The sequence below is a fragment of the Phyllobates terribilis genome, unplaced genomic scaffold (assembly GCF_046119375.1).
Source record: "Phyllobates terribilis strain yellow unplaced genomic scaffold, ASM4611937v1 Scaffold_12__6_contigs__length_324123572, whole genome shotgun sequence".
NCBI lineage: Eukaryota > Metazoa > Chordata > Amphibia > Anura > Dendrobatidae > Phyllobates > Phyllobates terribilis.
Window position 1 is genome coordinate 230,122,294 of NW_027362772.1, and position 14,067 is coordinate 230,136,360.

Sequence of the window (14,067 nt, forward strand, 5' to 3'; positions counted from 1 at the left end):
CCCCTTCCAGTAATAGTGTCCCCATCCTGGGCCTCTTCCAGGTATAATGTCTCCATCCTGGGTCCCTTCCAGTTATAATGTCCCCCATTTTGGTATAATGTCTCCATCCTGGGCCCCTTCCTGGTATAATGTCTCCCTTTCCAGGTATAATGTCCCCCATCCTGGCCCCCTTCCAGTAATATATTTCCCCCATCCTAGCATAATGTCCTCCATCCTGGGCCCCTTCCAGTAATAATGTCCCCCATCTTGGTATAATGTCTCCATCCTGGGTCCCTTCCTGGTATAATGTCCCCCATCCTGGCCCCCTTCCAGTAATATATGTCCCCCATCCTAGTATAATGTCCTCCATCCTGGGCCCCTTCCAGTAATAATGTCCCTCATCCTGGTATAATGTCTCCATCCTGGGTCCCTTCCTGGTATAATGTCCCCCATCCTGGCCCCCTTCCAGTAATATATGTCCTCCATCCTGGTATAATGTGCCCCATCCTGGGCTTCTTCCAAAAATAATGTCCCTGTTCTGCTGATATTCTCCAAAAAATATGGAAAAAAAACTGACTCTACTCACCTTCCCCTATGACGTGCAGCGTTCTCTTACATAGAAGGCACAGAAACTGGCAGCTGACTTCAGCGTGCAAGAGACGGCCACCAGTGACTTGCACGCCGACGTCAGCTGCCGGCCTCTGATTGGCCGGCAGTGTGTACTGCAGTGCAGGGACACAGCGGGTCTCTGCATCACAATACATTTCAGCTGAATGTGCGACCTCAGATGGACATCTAGCTGAAATAGCTGCTGGTGACGGCGGGCCCCCCTTCCGCATGGGCCTGGTTGGACTCTCTTCGATCGCGATCGTTATGTCCGGGATTACAGAAGAGACAGACACAAACAGATCTGAGAGGTCATACAATGCAGGAACTACTATACATATCAACTGCTGTCAGTTCTGGCATAAGTTGGCAGCTGTTGTATACTCAAACACGTTCACGTTCTGAAGATAAAAAGTATTTTAAAGACAGTTGCAAATAGTGTAAATTAACTATACTCACCTTTTTACTTCCCTCAGCATTCCAGAGCTGATGCTCCGATAGTCTCCCGATCTTTATTTACAAAAGGTAAGTATGTGACCGCTGCAGTCAATCATTGGCTGCAGTGATCTTGTGCCATACTACTGGCAGCACCACTTGGGGATGGGAGTCCTGATGCAAGTAGTACAGCACATGACTCTTGTGGTAACTGATTGACGCCGGTGGTCTCATACTGACCAACTGTAAACAGGACTACGGGGAACTTTAGAGCTTCACCCGGATCGCTGGAGGAAAGAAGAGGTGGACATTGTTTATGTTTTTTTATTTTATTCTTTTTGTAGCTGTTGTAAAAAACATGGATAACCACATTAATCTAGACCTGACAGAACGTACCTGTTTTTTTCTGAAAACTTCCTTTTGAACTTCGACAATGCATCCAAAGGCGGACATATCATAGGTGCAGCCACACAGGGGCCCAAAAGGAAAGGGGGCCCACATCCAAAACAGTTGGAAATTTGCATTATGAGGAGCTATTGGACTGCAAAGGGCCCAGATATTGTTCAGGGGCCCTCCATACTATCTTAGAAAAAAATCCTAAAGTATTAAACGTGCTAAGAAACGAAATGTAAAACACTTACCAACCAAACAATAACGGTACTGTGACCCATCTGTGCAGCTGCGTGTAATGGGGTCATTCCATCTGAGGCTCTCATATGAGGGTCGGCCCCACAGTCTTTCACCAAATACTGAATGATCTCCAAATGCCCTTCTTGACAGGCTAAATAGAGGGGAGTGGCACCATTCCTTGTCTGAGAATTTATAGCACTAAAAAAAAAAAGTAGTAGTTTCAATAAATATAATAAATACAATTTAGAAACTTTCAAAAACTTTTTTGAACTTGCCTGGATGGATTGGAGTGAAGCCTAAAAATGTCCTTTAAATGGGGATTTAAATGTTGGGAAGTCTGAATGATCGGAGGGATCGTGTTTTACCAGCAGGGGAAGATCTAAGAAACTTTGTCTGCTGGGGAAATATTTTCCTACATGATGCCCATTCAAATGAATGAGTGATGATTAGAGATGAGCGAACCCGAACTTAAAATTGCTAAACGCCGAACTTCTCCCGGAAGTCTGTTGCAATGTTTGAAGTTCCGGGAAAAGTCTGTTGGAGAGAGAGAGAGAATTATTTTCCAGCTCCAAAGTTCGGGTCTCCATTGTTTTCAATGGGGTTCGGGTTCTGGTACCCAAACTGAACTTTGGATTAAAGTTCGGGTCGGGTACCAAAACCCGAGCTTCCACGGGTCTGCTCATCCCTTGCGATGATATAAAATACAGATATACGGAGCCCTCCTCCCAAGCTGATTTCTTTAGAAAAAAATCAAACTTGATCGTGAACAGCACAAACTATACAGTCATTAAATTCTTTATCTACAACCATTAAAAAAATCCTTTAAAAAATACATTGAAAAATACTAGGAAAGATGATCACCCAGCTAATAAGAGAATCAAAGTTTGCTTTTCTTTAGTCACAGTGCAGTTATATGATTTTCCACTAGATGGTGCTGTCTTTCCCTGCACTGTCAGGCTTCATTAGTGCACTAAACCAATTATACACATATTTTATCAGATTAGCCCGGTCAGACGCTGTGTACCAGGAATTACAAGACTAATGGTGAAGGAAGGATGTACTGTATAAAAACCCACAGGTCAAATTTGCCAGGTGAACCTTTAACCCTGGACACATAAACCATATCACATGAATTTTTCATTATTTGGAAACTCATTCTTTGCACAATATGTACAGTGTATTGCAGTTGATTTTATATATGTGTCCTACCTAATATGCTAATTTGGTGAAGTTCTTAATGCCGGTGGTGGAGAAAGTTTATTTTTTGAAGCTTTTATTAGGCTACTTGATGACTATTTGATGCTGCGTATTTTTGCTACATGAAAAATGCAGCGTCTTACAGCTCCAGCAGAATGAATGGGATTTATAGAAATCTCCTGTCCACTGTGCTTGTATTTTTCCCCAGCTTAAACTGGTCTCAAATCTACAACATGTCAATTTCTCTTGTAGGTAAGCTGAGTTTTCTATGCGGATTTTCTCCATAGACTTGCATTAGATGCGGAAAATCCGCAGGTAAAAAGATGCACAAAAATGTGTCGGAAACGCATCAAAAATGCAAGTAACCCGCACATGACTGTATCAATAGTTTTATAAAGGTCAAATGCAAGGAAGCATCAAAAGCAAAGTAGATTTGTTTAAAACATGACACATCAAAAAGAGACAAAAAAAGCAGAGTCAAATATGCGATAAAAACGCATGTAAAAAAACATACTCAAAAACGCTATGAAAAATCACAAGAAATCTAATTTACTTAATAGGTGCAGAAAATCTGCAACATCAAATATTCAGCAAAAACTCATTGTGGGAACGTAGCCATAAAGTTTAATAGCATTATGAAAAATTCTAGTTTCTTATTAACTTTGCATTAGTAACTACTTACTACACTGCTCAAAAAAATAAAGGGAACACTTAAAAAAAAGAATATAACTCCAAGTAAATTAAACTTCTGTGAAATCAAACTGTCCACTTAGGAAGCAGCACTGATTGACAATCAATTTCACATGCCGTTGTGCAAATGGAATAGAAAATAGATGGAAATTATTGGCAATTATCAAGACACCCTCAATAAAGGAGTGGTTCTGCAGGTGGGGACCACAGACCACATCTCAGTACCAATGCTTTCTGGCTGATGTTTTGGTCACTTTTGAATGTTGGTTGTGCTTTCACACTCGTGGCAGCATGAGACGGACTCTACAACCCACAGAAGTAGGTCAGGTAGTGCAGCTCATCCAGGATGGCACATCAATGCGAGCTGTGGAGCTGTGGCAAGAAGGTTTGCTATGTCTGTCAGCGTAGTGTCCAGAGGCTGGAGACACTACCAGGAGACAGGCCAGTACACCAGGAGACGTGGAGGGGGCCGTAGGAGGGCAACAACCCAGCAGCAGGACCGCTACCTCCGCCTTTGTGGAAGGAGGAACAGGAGGAGCACTACCAGAGTCCTGCAAATGACCTCCAGCAGGCCACAAATGTGCAGGTGTACTGAGCCTCATTTTGACTTGTTTTAAGGACATTATATCAAAGTTGGATCAGCCTGTAGTGTGTTTTTCCACTTTAATTTTGGGGGTGACTCCAAATCCAGGCCTCCATTCGTTAATAAATTTGATTTCCATTGATGATTTTTGTGTGATTTTGTTGTCAGCACATTCAACTTTGTATAGAACAAAGTATTCAATGAGAATATTTCATTCATTCAGATCTAGGATGTGTTATTTGAGTGTTCCCTTTATTTTTTGAGCAGTGTATATCCAAAAGCTACAAGTGTGTCCAGTGCAAATGTTACAAGTATGTCTCACTTCTCCTGACTGCCTTTAGGTGTTCATGCTCAACTTTGTTGAACCTACATTTTTAAATAAGGGAGGAGAATACGCCTCTGCTGACACCTCCTGTGGCCGCTTATCTTCCTGACAACTTATGTTCAGGGAGTATCGAGAAGCCCCATTCACATAAAGCTAAGGTCACATGTCCGGTAATCATCTGTTTGAACCAGATTGCGTAAGCAAAAAAACAAATCCATTTCAAATGGAAGAAAAACGAATGGCTAATTAACGGATCCATTTTCTACAGTTAAGTTTCTAATCTTAAGGCCATGTTCACACATTCAGTATTTGATCAGTATTTTACATCAGTATTTGTAAGCCAAAACCAGGAGTGGAACAATCAGAGGAAAAGTATAATAGAAACACGTCACCACTTCTGTATTTATCATCCACTCCTGGTTTAGGCTTACAAATACTGAGGTAAAATACTGACCAAATACTGAACGTGGCATTAAAAAGAAAACGGATCCAGTTGAAATGAGATTTTTAGCCAAATAAGTTGTGTCTATATAATTTTTTTTGTCCTGCTAAAATAACCGATGGCTGTTCGATGCATTTTAAATGGATGATAACTGGACCTGTGAACTAAGTGTGGCATCCCAAGGGTCTGGTTGCCACAGTGGTATTGCTTCCCTCAAAAGAGGTAATGCCATGTCTGGAGGCAAGCAGGGGTTTCCTGGTCAGGAACACAATACATGCAACACTTCCTGGCTTCAGACCAGCAAGGGGAGCTCCTCCCCTTGGCAACTGGCATCTGGGGGCAGGGTTAGTTTACTCTAGTGCAGGAGTTGAGATTAGGACTCTGAAGAGAGAGGAGCTAGGGACTGGAGCTGGAGATAGCTAGTCCTAGCTGGAGCACACAAAGAACCGGACACCAGAGTCCGAGGCTGTGGGGGATTCCAGACCCAGCAGCAGATACCGCAGGGCAGTAGATTACAGGTCTCCTGGCCCCATCAGACGCCCAGAGGCTCAGCAGCACCGAAGGACCAGTACCGCTACGGAGGAGCGAGGCATCCACAAGGCCCGAGCTGCCAGCCATACGGGTGAGCACCACACGTTACACTCAGGGACGCGGGCTACATCACAGCTACAAGCAGAATAGCTAAAGAGAATAGTGAGCACGGCAGGCCTACAACTCCACCTGCCCAGGAGGACTCTATGCTTGCTCCCAGACTGACCAGACTCTTATCTCTAGCCAGTACTCCAGTCCAGGCCTGTCTAATTGCTACCAGTAAAGACCCTGGGACTGCACTGCACAGACTCTGTGGTTATTTCTGCACCGCGACACCCTGCACAACCCCCATCATCCACCTACACTGCCCTGAAGCTACACTCTTCCTGTGGGGAGTTGTACCACCCTGGCTGCCAAACCACCAGCTTCAGGGGACTGTTCCGCAGCGGCGGCCTCATTGGCCGCACTCCACAGGTGGCATAGTCGGACATTATAAAACCCCTATATACATCTACTACCCTTGGATTTGGGTCACCGCCACTGTGACTACAACCCCCAGCATCTACCGGCCCGGCTCCGGGTACCCCACGGCCCAGGGAGTGCGTCATAAGCCTTAGTACTCATGCACATGTGGCGCCCCTGAGGGTTCGACCGCCACAGGGATGCTGCACTTCTCTAATGGAGCGTAGTGTTCCTCCTCTGAGGTAAGAGCAGTGCGATGGTCAGGACCCTACCTCCACATCCAACACCACACTTCTCCCACCAGAGGGGGCTAGAAGGCACTAGGTGCTGCCCCTACTGGCACTTGGGAGACTGGGGAACCAAGAGTTAGGGGGAACCAATTAGTGGGTGAGGGTGGAGGACTCACATTTTAGTGACACTTTAAATTTCATATTTAATCCACAGCCATTTTGGGTGGCTTGTTCTTTGACTGTTCTCTGAACGTGACCTTCCTCCCTGAGCGTGGATCCTGTGTGGACCTGCAGAGGATGGAGGCACGGCCCTCGCACCCTGGCCTTGGGTAGAGGGGCAGGCTGTAGACGATGTATGTCTCAGCCCGGTCAAGGACCATGACCAAGAAGGCCCGGAGCTTAGGAGTGTAGCTCCACCGCAAATGGATCCCGGGGGGGATGCAGACGGAGCGGTATTCGCCACCTGTCCTCGCCTACCTGATCTATTCAGAGGGATTCCGGCTGCAAGAGGGGTACCGGCCCCCGACACCTGACCTTGCTACTCTACATCCTGGTCAGGGAAGCCCGGTAGGCCCAGAGGATCCCATCGGGTAACGGAAGGAGCGGAGCTGCCACCCGTACCCTTTTTCTGAGTGAAGTTCAGAGGGAGACCCGGCCTATCTACACACCCACAGACAGGAAAGGACCCGGTCTGAAGTCTAGGAACACTCTGGTGCGGGGTCCTGATTGAACACTTGACTTACTCGGAGGTTGATGGACCCTCGTCCCTGGTGACCGCAGAACTCCACGAGGAGCAGGGAGAAACCTTGCAGCTGTACTCTACACCGTGAGTAAAAACCCTGAAAGTCAACCCCTATAGCCTCCGGACTCTTTATTCTGCACTTCACCGCACCACGTAGCACCAGATCTCCTACACTACGACTCCCTCCATCCTTGTCTCTGCCCTGAGGCCCTGCTCCGCCTGTGGGGAGTAGTAATAACGACGGCTGCCACAACATCCCGCCTCAGAGGACTACAGCAGCAGGTACCACAGGTGGCGTAGTCGATAGCAACCACTCAACCCTGATAGCCCATTACATCCTTTTTTTTTAATGTGACGGCCCTGGGCACGGAACGGGTCCAGGCCACGACTGCTTCCCCTCAACATCTGACCCGGCTCCGAGTACCCCCCATCTTCCCAGGGTAGGGCTTCCAGTGAGCGTCACATAACTTGGCGTAGTCGGCAGGATCGCGTGCCCGCAGCAACGGAAGGAAATTGCCCATTGCTACCGGGTACTGTGTGCCTTACACCTTGGACTGTCGTTTCCACTTAAAATGGCGCCCGCCCAAGAAGAACAGACGCCATATTGCATCGGAAAGACAGTCTCCTAACACCTCCCATCGTGGGCCAGGCTCCCACATGGCACCAAAAGTGTGGACCACCCCTTCCATCAGAGACTGTCCGTGGGGTAATGCCCGTCAAAATGGATGGGCTGAACGAAGGCGTGCCTGTCAGCATACTGCCCTGGAGCCGCCCCGAAAGAGGAGGAAAAAGGAAAACAACAAGGTGCGGCCATTGCAGTTGGAGTTTGGCGACCTTCAGGAGCGGACATGGACGCTGCTGGAGCGCAACAAACGGAACCTTCCGAACCCGGCCCAGGTCCTTCCCCAGGCAGGGAGCGAAGCGGCACCAGACTTACAGTGGGAGATATCGAGTTTCTCCACCAGGAAGCCCCGTGTCTTGCAGGGAGATTGGATGAGGCCCAGAAGGCGGCGTCTGCTGCGTGGCGGGAAGAAATGCTGCGTATCCGGACTCGCCGCCAAGGAGCCGAAGCTCAGGGAGAAGCGGTGACAGAGGTCGTGAGCTGCCCAGAGGCGGGTGAGTGTGCTACCCCTGCCCCGGTTGCTGAACCTACCGTACCCGTACTGGACCTCATGGCCGAGTATCTCCTGCCCGGCGCGGTCACCTGGGAGCAGGTCTTTGCCCCGGAGCTGCAAGCTTCAGCTATAGGCGGAGACCTGCACTGCCGCCCAACTCCTGAATCGGAAGTACCTGAGGCTGCTGGGGTATCCACCGACCCCAAATTGGACTGGTCCGCACTTGTCGAGGACCCGCAGCAACCCCTGCTGACACCGCTGCCCGCACCGACAGTCACCTGGCCGGCGGCTGAGGAGTGAGCCTGGGACAGGGGGGGGTACCTGATGGGCTTCCCCCGGGATACCCAGGCTGAAGCGCGCAGGAGGAGCGAGCTGTGCCGTCAGCAGATCCTTCAACTCAGCCGGGAGCAACGCCAGTGGGAGATCCGCTGCGAGCACCTCGAGGTGCACGCCAAGGCGGCAAAGTCCCAGGCTCGCCAGGAGGAGACGACCCATACAAGCCCCGTGTGGAAGGGCAGGTTGTCCGCTTCCACCATGAGGTGGGATGGGGTTCATACGGAGTTCCCAGCACGAGCACGACGTCTTCGTCAGCCGGCGGGACGTCGAGCCGCGGCTGAGGAAGGGACACCCTGGCCGGAACCTCTTCCCGGGTGACATAGTAACGTACACCCGCCACCATGGGTGCGGGGGTGGTACGCCCTGGATGTCCACAAGGTGTCCGGGAGCGACGCCCCCTCGCGTTCGGCCTTAGAGGACCAGTCAGCCTCCGTCGGGAGGAATGAGCTTTTTCCCCGGAGGGGACCCGAGAATTAAGCAGCCTCGGCGGCTGTAACCTGTTGAAAGTTATAATGTTTAAGTTGATTATGTTTTTCCCCGTTTTCTAGAGACATTGGTCCCTGTGGACTTGCAGCAGACAGACTCTTACCCTATAAATAGTTTGCATTTCTTTAGGTGCTCCTTATTGGTTTTATGTAAAACCGCGGATATTTCTACCTCAGACCTCAGAAGAAAAACCTGTCTGGAGTGGCTCTCCTGGAGGTCCAACTCGGGATCTTCATGCCCTGCAGCCACCCCAGGGCCCGCGTTGGGGGTTTGGGACAGGTCCCTCGTGCTTCTGAACTGCCTTTAAGTCCCTGCACTTTAAGTCGTCTGTCTTTGCATAAATGTCTCTGGATGATTCTTGTACTTTTATATTTTTTATATCTTTGTACTTTTATATTATATGATGTTTGAAACGTTTAAGAAGAAGTGCCTCCCATAAAGGGAAGATTGTTTACTGTTATATATAAAAAATAGACTGTACCAGGTATTACTCTCTTTGCAGCCCGCGGACGTGCTGTGTTTCACCAGGGGGGAATGTGGCGCCCCTGAAGGTTCGACCGCCACAGGGATGCTGCACTTCTCAAATGGAGTGTAGTGTTCCTCCTCTGAGATAAGAGCAGTGCGATGGTCAGGACCCTACCTCCACATCCAACACCACACTTCTCCCACCAGAGGGGGCTAGAAGGCACTAGGTGCTGCCCCTACTGGTACTTGGGAGACTGGGGAAGCAAGAGTTAGGCTGAACCAATTAGTGGGTGAGGGTGGAGGACTCACATTTTAGTGACACTTTAAATTTCATATTTAATCCACAGCCATTTTGGGTGGCTTGTTCTTTGACTGTTCTCTGAACGTGACTTTCCTCCCTGAGCGTGGATCCTGTGTGGACCTGCAGAGGATGGAGGCACGGCCCTCGTACCCTGGCCTTGGGTCGAGGGGCAGGCTGTAGACGATGTATGTCTCAGCCCGGTCAAGGACCATGACCAAGAAGGCCCGGAGCTTAGGAGTGTAGCTCCACCGCAAATGGATCCCGGGGGGGATGCAGACGGAGCGGTATACGCCACCTGTCCTCACCTACCTGATCTATTCAGAGGGATTCCGGCTGCAAGAGGGGTACCGGCCCCCGACACCTGACCTTGCTACTCTACGTCCTGGTCAGGGAAAGCCCGGTAGGCCCAGAGGATCCCATCGGGTAACGGAAGGAGCAGAGCTGCCACCCATACCCTTTTTCTGAGTGAAGTTCAGAGGGAGACCCGGCCTATCTACACACACACAGACAGGAAAGGACCCGGTCTGAAGTCTAGGAACACTCTGGTGCGGGGTCCTGATTGAACACTTGACTTACTCGGAGGTTGATGGACCCTCGTCCCTGGTGACCGCAGAACTCCGCGAGGAGCAGGGAGAAACCTTGCAGCTGTACTCTACACCGTGAGTAAAAACCCTGGAAGTCAACCCCTATGGCCTCCGGACTCTTTATTCTGCACTTCACCGCACCACGTAGCACCAGATCTCCTACACTACGACTCCCTCCATCCTTGTCTCTGCCCTGAGGCCCTGCTCCGCCTGTGGGGAGTAATAATAACGACGGCTGCCACAACATCCCGCCTCAGAGGACTGCAGCAGCGCTGGTGGCCTTCACCAGGTACCACAGGTGGCGTAGTCGATAGCAACCACTCAACCCTGATAGCCCATTACATCCTATTTTTTTAATGTGACGGCTCTGGGCACGGAACGGGTCCAGGCCACGACTGCTTCCCCTCAACATCTGACCCGGCTCCGAGTACCCCCCATCTTCCCAGGGTAGGGCTTCCAGTGAGCGTCACACACATGTCAGTCACTTTCTCGCACAAGAAAATCTGACCGGGTTTCATCTGTGTTTTAGATCAGAGTTTAATCAGATTTTCATCAGCGTTTGGTCCAACTTTTTAAAATTTTTCTCTGATGAGAAAAAAAATATTACTCTGCCTTCTCCTAACTAACTTCATTTGGATGTCATCCGAGTGCAGTCTGTTTTTTTTCACACACCCATAGACATTCATTGTCAAGTTTGATCCGACAGTCAAAAAAATATTCTGTTCTCCATTATGTCTTTGACATCACATGATTAAAAACTGACTAGCTGAATCCTTCTAAGCTCTATGCAGAAACAGGAGGTCAATTTTCCCTGTGTGAGTCATGAGTCACTGCTAAAGTCCCTGGTAGGGGGAAGAGGGATTAGCTGGGTCAGGCGGTGAAGAGAGGAATGATAAATGCAGAATAAGAGACTTCCTGCTTCTACATAGAGAAGAATTAGCTGGGTAGAAAGGGAAAATGAGCAATTGTAAGTGCACAGTGCTATATAATATGATGATTGCAATGTTAAGAGGATAAAAATTTTGATGGGAGGAGGAGTGCTTCTATAATGTTAAAAACAATTGTTTACATTCACTCATTGCAAATTGAGATTCTGAAAATAATATCAAGTTGAAACAAAAAGTCTATTAGAAAGTTGCATTACTTTTTATAATCCAATAATTAGCCTTCATTTATAACCCACTTTATAGTTATGTCCCCTCCCGTCAAATTGCCATAACGTTATATAACTGTATTCAAGATCCAGTCCATGATCTCACTTTATAATCTCACTAGATGTTGGCCTGATTCTAACTCATCGGGTATTCTAGAATATGTATGCGGCCAACTGGGCGCAATTAGCAAAGCGGTGTTTAAATTTGGCGCCAATATCGCTGATTGGTCGCGGCCAGCGACCGCGACCGATCAGCAAAGCAGTGTTTAAATTTGGCGCCAAAATCGCTGATTGGTCGCGGCCGGTGCCCGTGACCAATCAGCAAAGCGGTGTTTAAATTTGCCGCCAAAATCGCTGATTGGTTGCGGCCAGCGACCGCGACCAATCAGCAAAGCGGTGTTTAAATTTGAAGCCAAAATCGCTGATTGGTTGCGGCCAGCGACCGCGACCAAACAGCAAAGCAGTGTTTAAATTTGCCGCCAAAATCGCTGATTGGTCGCGGCCGGCGCCCGTGACCAATCAGCAAAGCAGTGTTTAAATTTGCCGCCAAAATCGCTGATTGGTTGCGGCCAGCGACCAATCAGCAAAGCGGTGTTTAAATTTGCCGCCAAAATCGCTGATTGGTTGCGGCCAGCGACAGCGACCAAACAGCAAAGCGGTGTTTAAATTTGGTGCCAAAATCGCTGATTGGTCGCGACCGCGACGAATCAGCAAAGCAGTGTTTAAATTTGGCGCCAATATTGCTGATTGGTCACGACCGCCGACCGCGACCAATCAGCAAAGCGGTGTTTAAATTTGGCGCCAATATTGCTGATTGGTCGCGGCCGGCGACCGCGACCAATCAGCGAACCATGTTAGTGAAGACCAGAGAGCGTGTTTAAATTTGGCGCCAAAATTGCTGATTGGTCGCTACCGCGACCAATCAGCAAAGCAGTGTTTAAATTTTGCGCCAATATTGCTGATTGGTCGCGACCGGCGACCAATCAGCGAATCGTATTAGTGAGGACCGGGTAGCGGCGCTGCCTGTGCGGGTACTTCGGCTGCGAGGAGCCGGGAGATGGCCGGCTGCTCACAGCCGAAGTATGCCGACCGGCAGCGCCGCTCCCCGGTCCTCCCTTCACACTTGACGTAGGGAGATCAGCGGCCCTAGCCGCTGATCTCCCGACGGTGGCCGCATGGAGGTCAGCGGCGCCGCCGGTCGGGGTACTTCTGCTGCGAACAGCCGGGAGATGAGCGGCTAGCGCCGCTCATCTCCCGGCTGCATCGCCGCTAACCTCCGTGCGGCAGATGAGCCGCTAACGGCCGCCATTTTTTTCTGAAATCCAGCGTCGCTGATTGGCCGCGGCCGGACCAATCAGCGACGCGGGATTTCCTGGACAGACAGACGGGATAAGACGATTATATACACTGCTCAAAAAAATAAAGGGAACACTCAAGTAACACATCCTAGATCTGAATGAATGAATGAAATATTCTCATTGAATGATTTGTTCTGTACAAAGTTGAATGTGCTGACAACAAAATCACACAAAAATCATCAATGGAAATCAAATGTATTAACCAATGGAGGCCTGGATTTGGAGCCACCCCCAAAATTAAAGTGGAAAAACACACTACAGGCTGATCCAACTTTGATGTAATGTCCTTAAAACAAGTCAAAATGAGGCTCAGTATTGTTTGTGGCCTTCACGTGCCTGTATGACCTCCCTACAATGCCTGGGCATGCTCCTGATGAGGTTGCGGATGGTTTCCTGTGGTATCTCCTCCAGGATGGCACATCAATGCGAGCTGTGGCAAGAAGGTTTACTGTGTCTGTCAGCGTAGTGTCCAGAGGCTGGAGGCGCTACCAGGAGACAGGCTAGTACACCAGGAGACGTGGAGGGGGCCGTAGGAGGGCAACAACCCAGCAGCAGGACCGCTACCTCCGCCTTTGTGCAAGGAGGAACAGGAGGAGCACTGCCAGAGCCCTGCAAAATGACCTCCAGCAGGCCACAAATGTGCATGTGTCTGCACAAATCGTTAGAAACTGACTCCATGAAAGTGGTATTGAGGGCCCGATATCCACAGATGGGGGTTGTGCTCACAGCCCAACACCGTGCAGGAAGCTTGGCATTTGCCACAAAACACCAGGATTGGCAAAGTCGCCACTGGCGCCCTGTGCTCTTCACAAATGAAAGCAGGTTCACACTGATCACCTGTGACAGACATGACAGAGTCTGGAGACGCCGTGGAGAGCGATCTGCTGCCTGCAATATCCTTCAGCATGACCGGTTTGGCAGTGGGTCAGTAATGGTGTGGGGTGGCATTTCTTTGGGGGACCACACAGCCCTCTATGTGCTCGCCAGAGGTAGCCTGGCTGCCATTAGGTACCGAGATGAGATCCTCAGACCCCTTGTTAGAACATATGCTGGTGCGGTTGGCCCTGGGTTCCTCCTAATGCAGGACAATGCCAGACCTCATGTGGCTGGAGTGTGTCAGCAGTTCCTGCAAGATGAAGGCATTGAAGCTATGGACTGGCCCACCCATTCCCCAGACCTGAATCCGATTGAGCACATCTGGGACAACATGTCTCGCTCCATCCACCAACGTCACGTTGCACCACAGACAGTCCAGGAGTTGGCGGATGCTTTAGTCCAGGTCTGGGAGGAGATCCCACAGGAGACCATCCTCAACCTCATCAGGAGCATGCTCAGGCGTTGTAGGGAGGTCATACAGGCACATGGAGGCCACACACAATACTGAGCCTCATTTTGACTTGTTTTAAGGACATTACAT

The 14,067-nt window shown here is 49.5% G+C and overlaps 1 protein-coding gene across 2 annotated transcripts in view; it reads right to left on the reverse strand.

The window, feature by feature from the left end:
- Positions 1-14,067, reverse strand: part of LOC141172452 (espin-like) — a 343,391-nt gene that overhangs the window by 202,188 nt on the left and 127,136 nt on the right. For both annotated transcript variants that reach the window (XM_073656689.1, XM_073656688.1), the window contains exon 3: positions 1,662-1,848. In XM_073656689.1, coding sequence (XP_073512790.1) covers positions 1,662-1,848 — 187 coding nt within the window. The remainder of the gene's footprint in view (positions 1-1,661; positions 1,849-14,067) is intronic.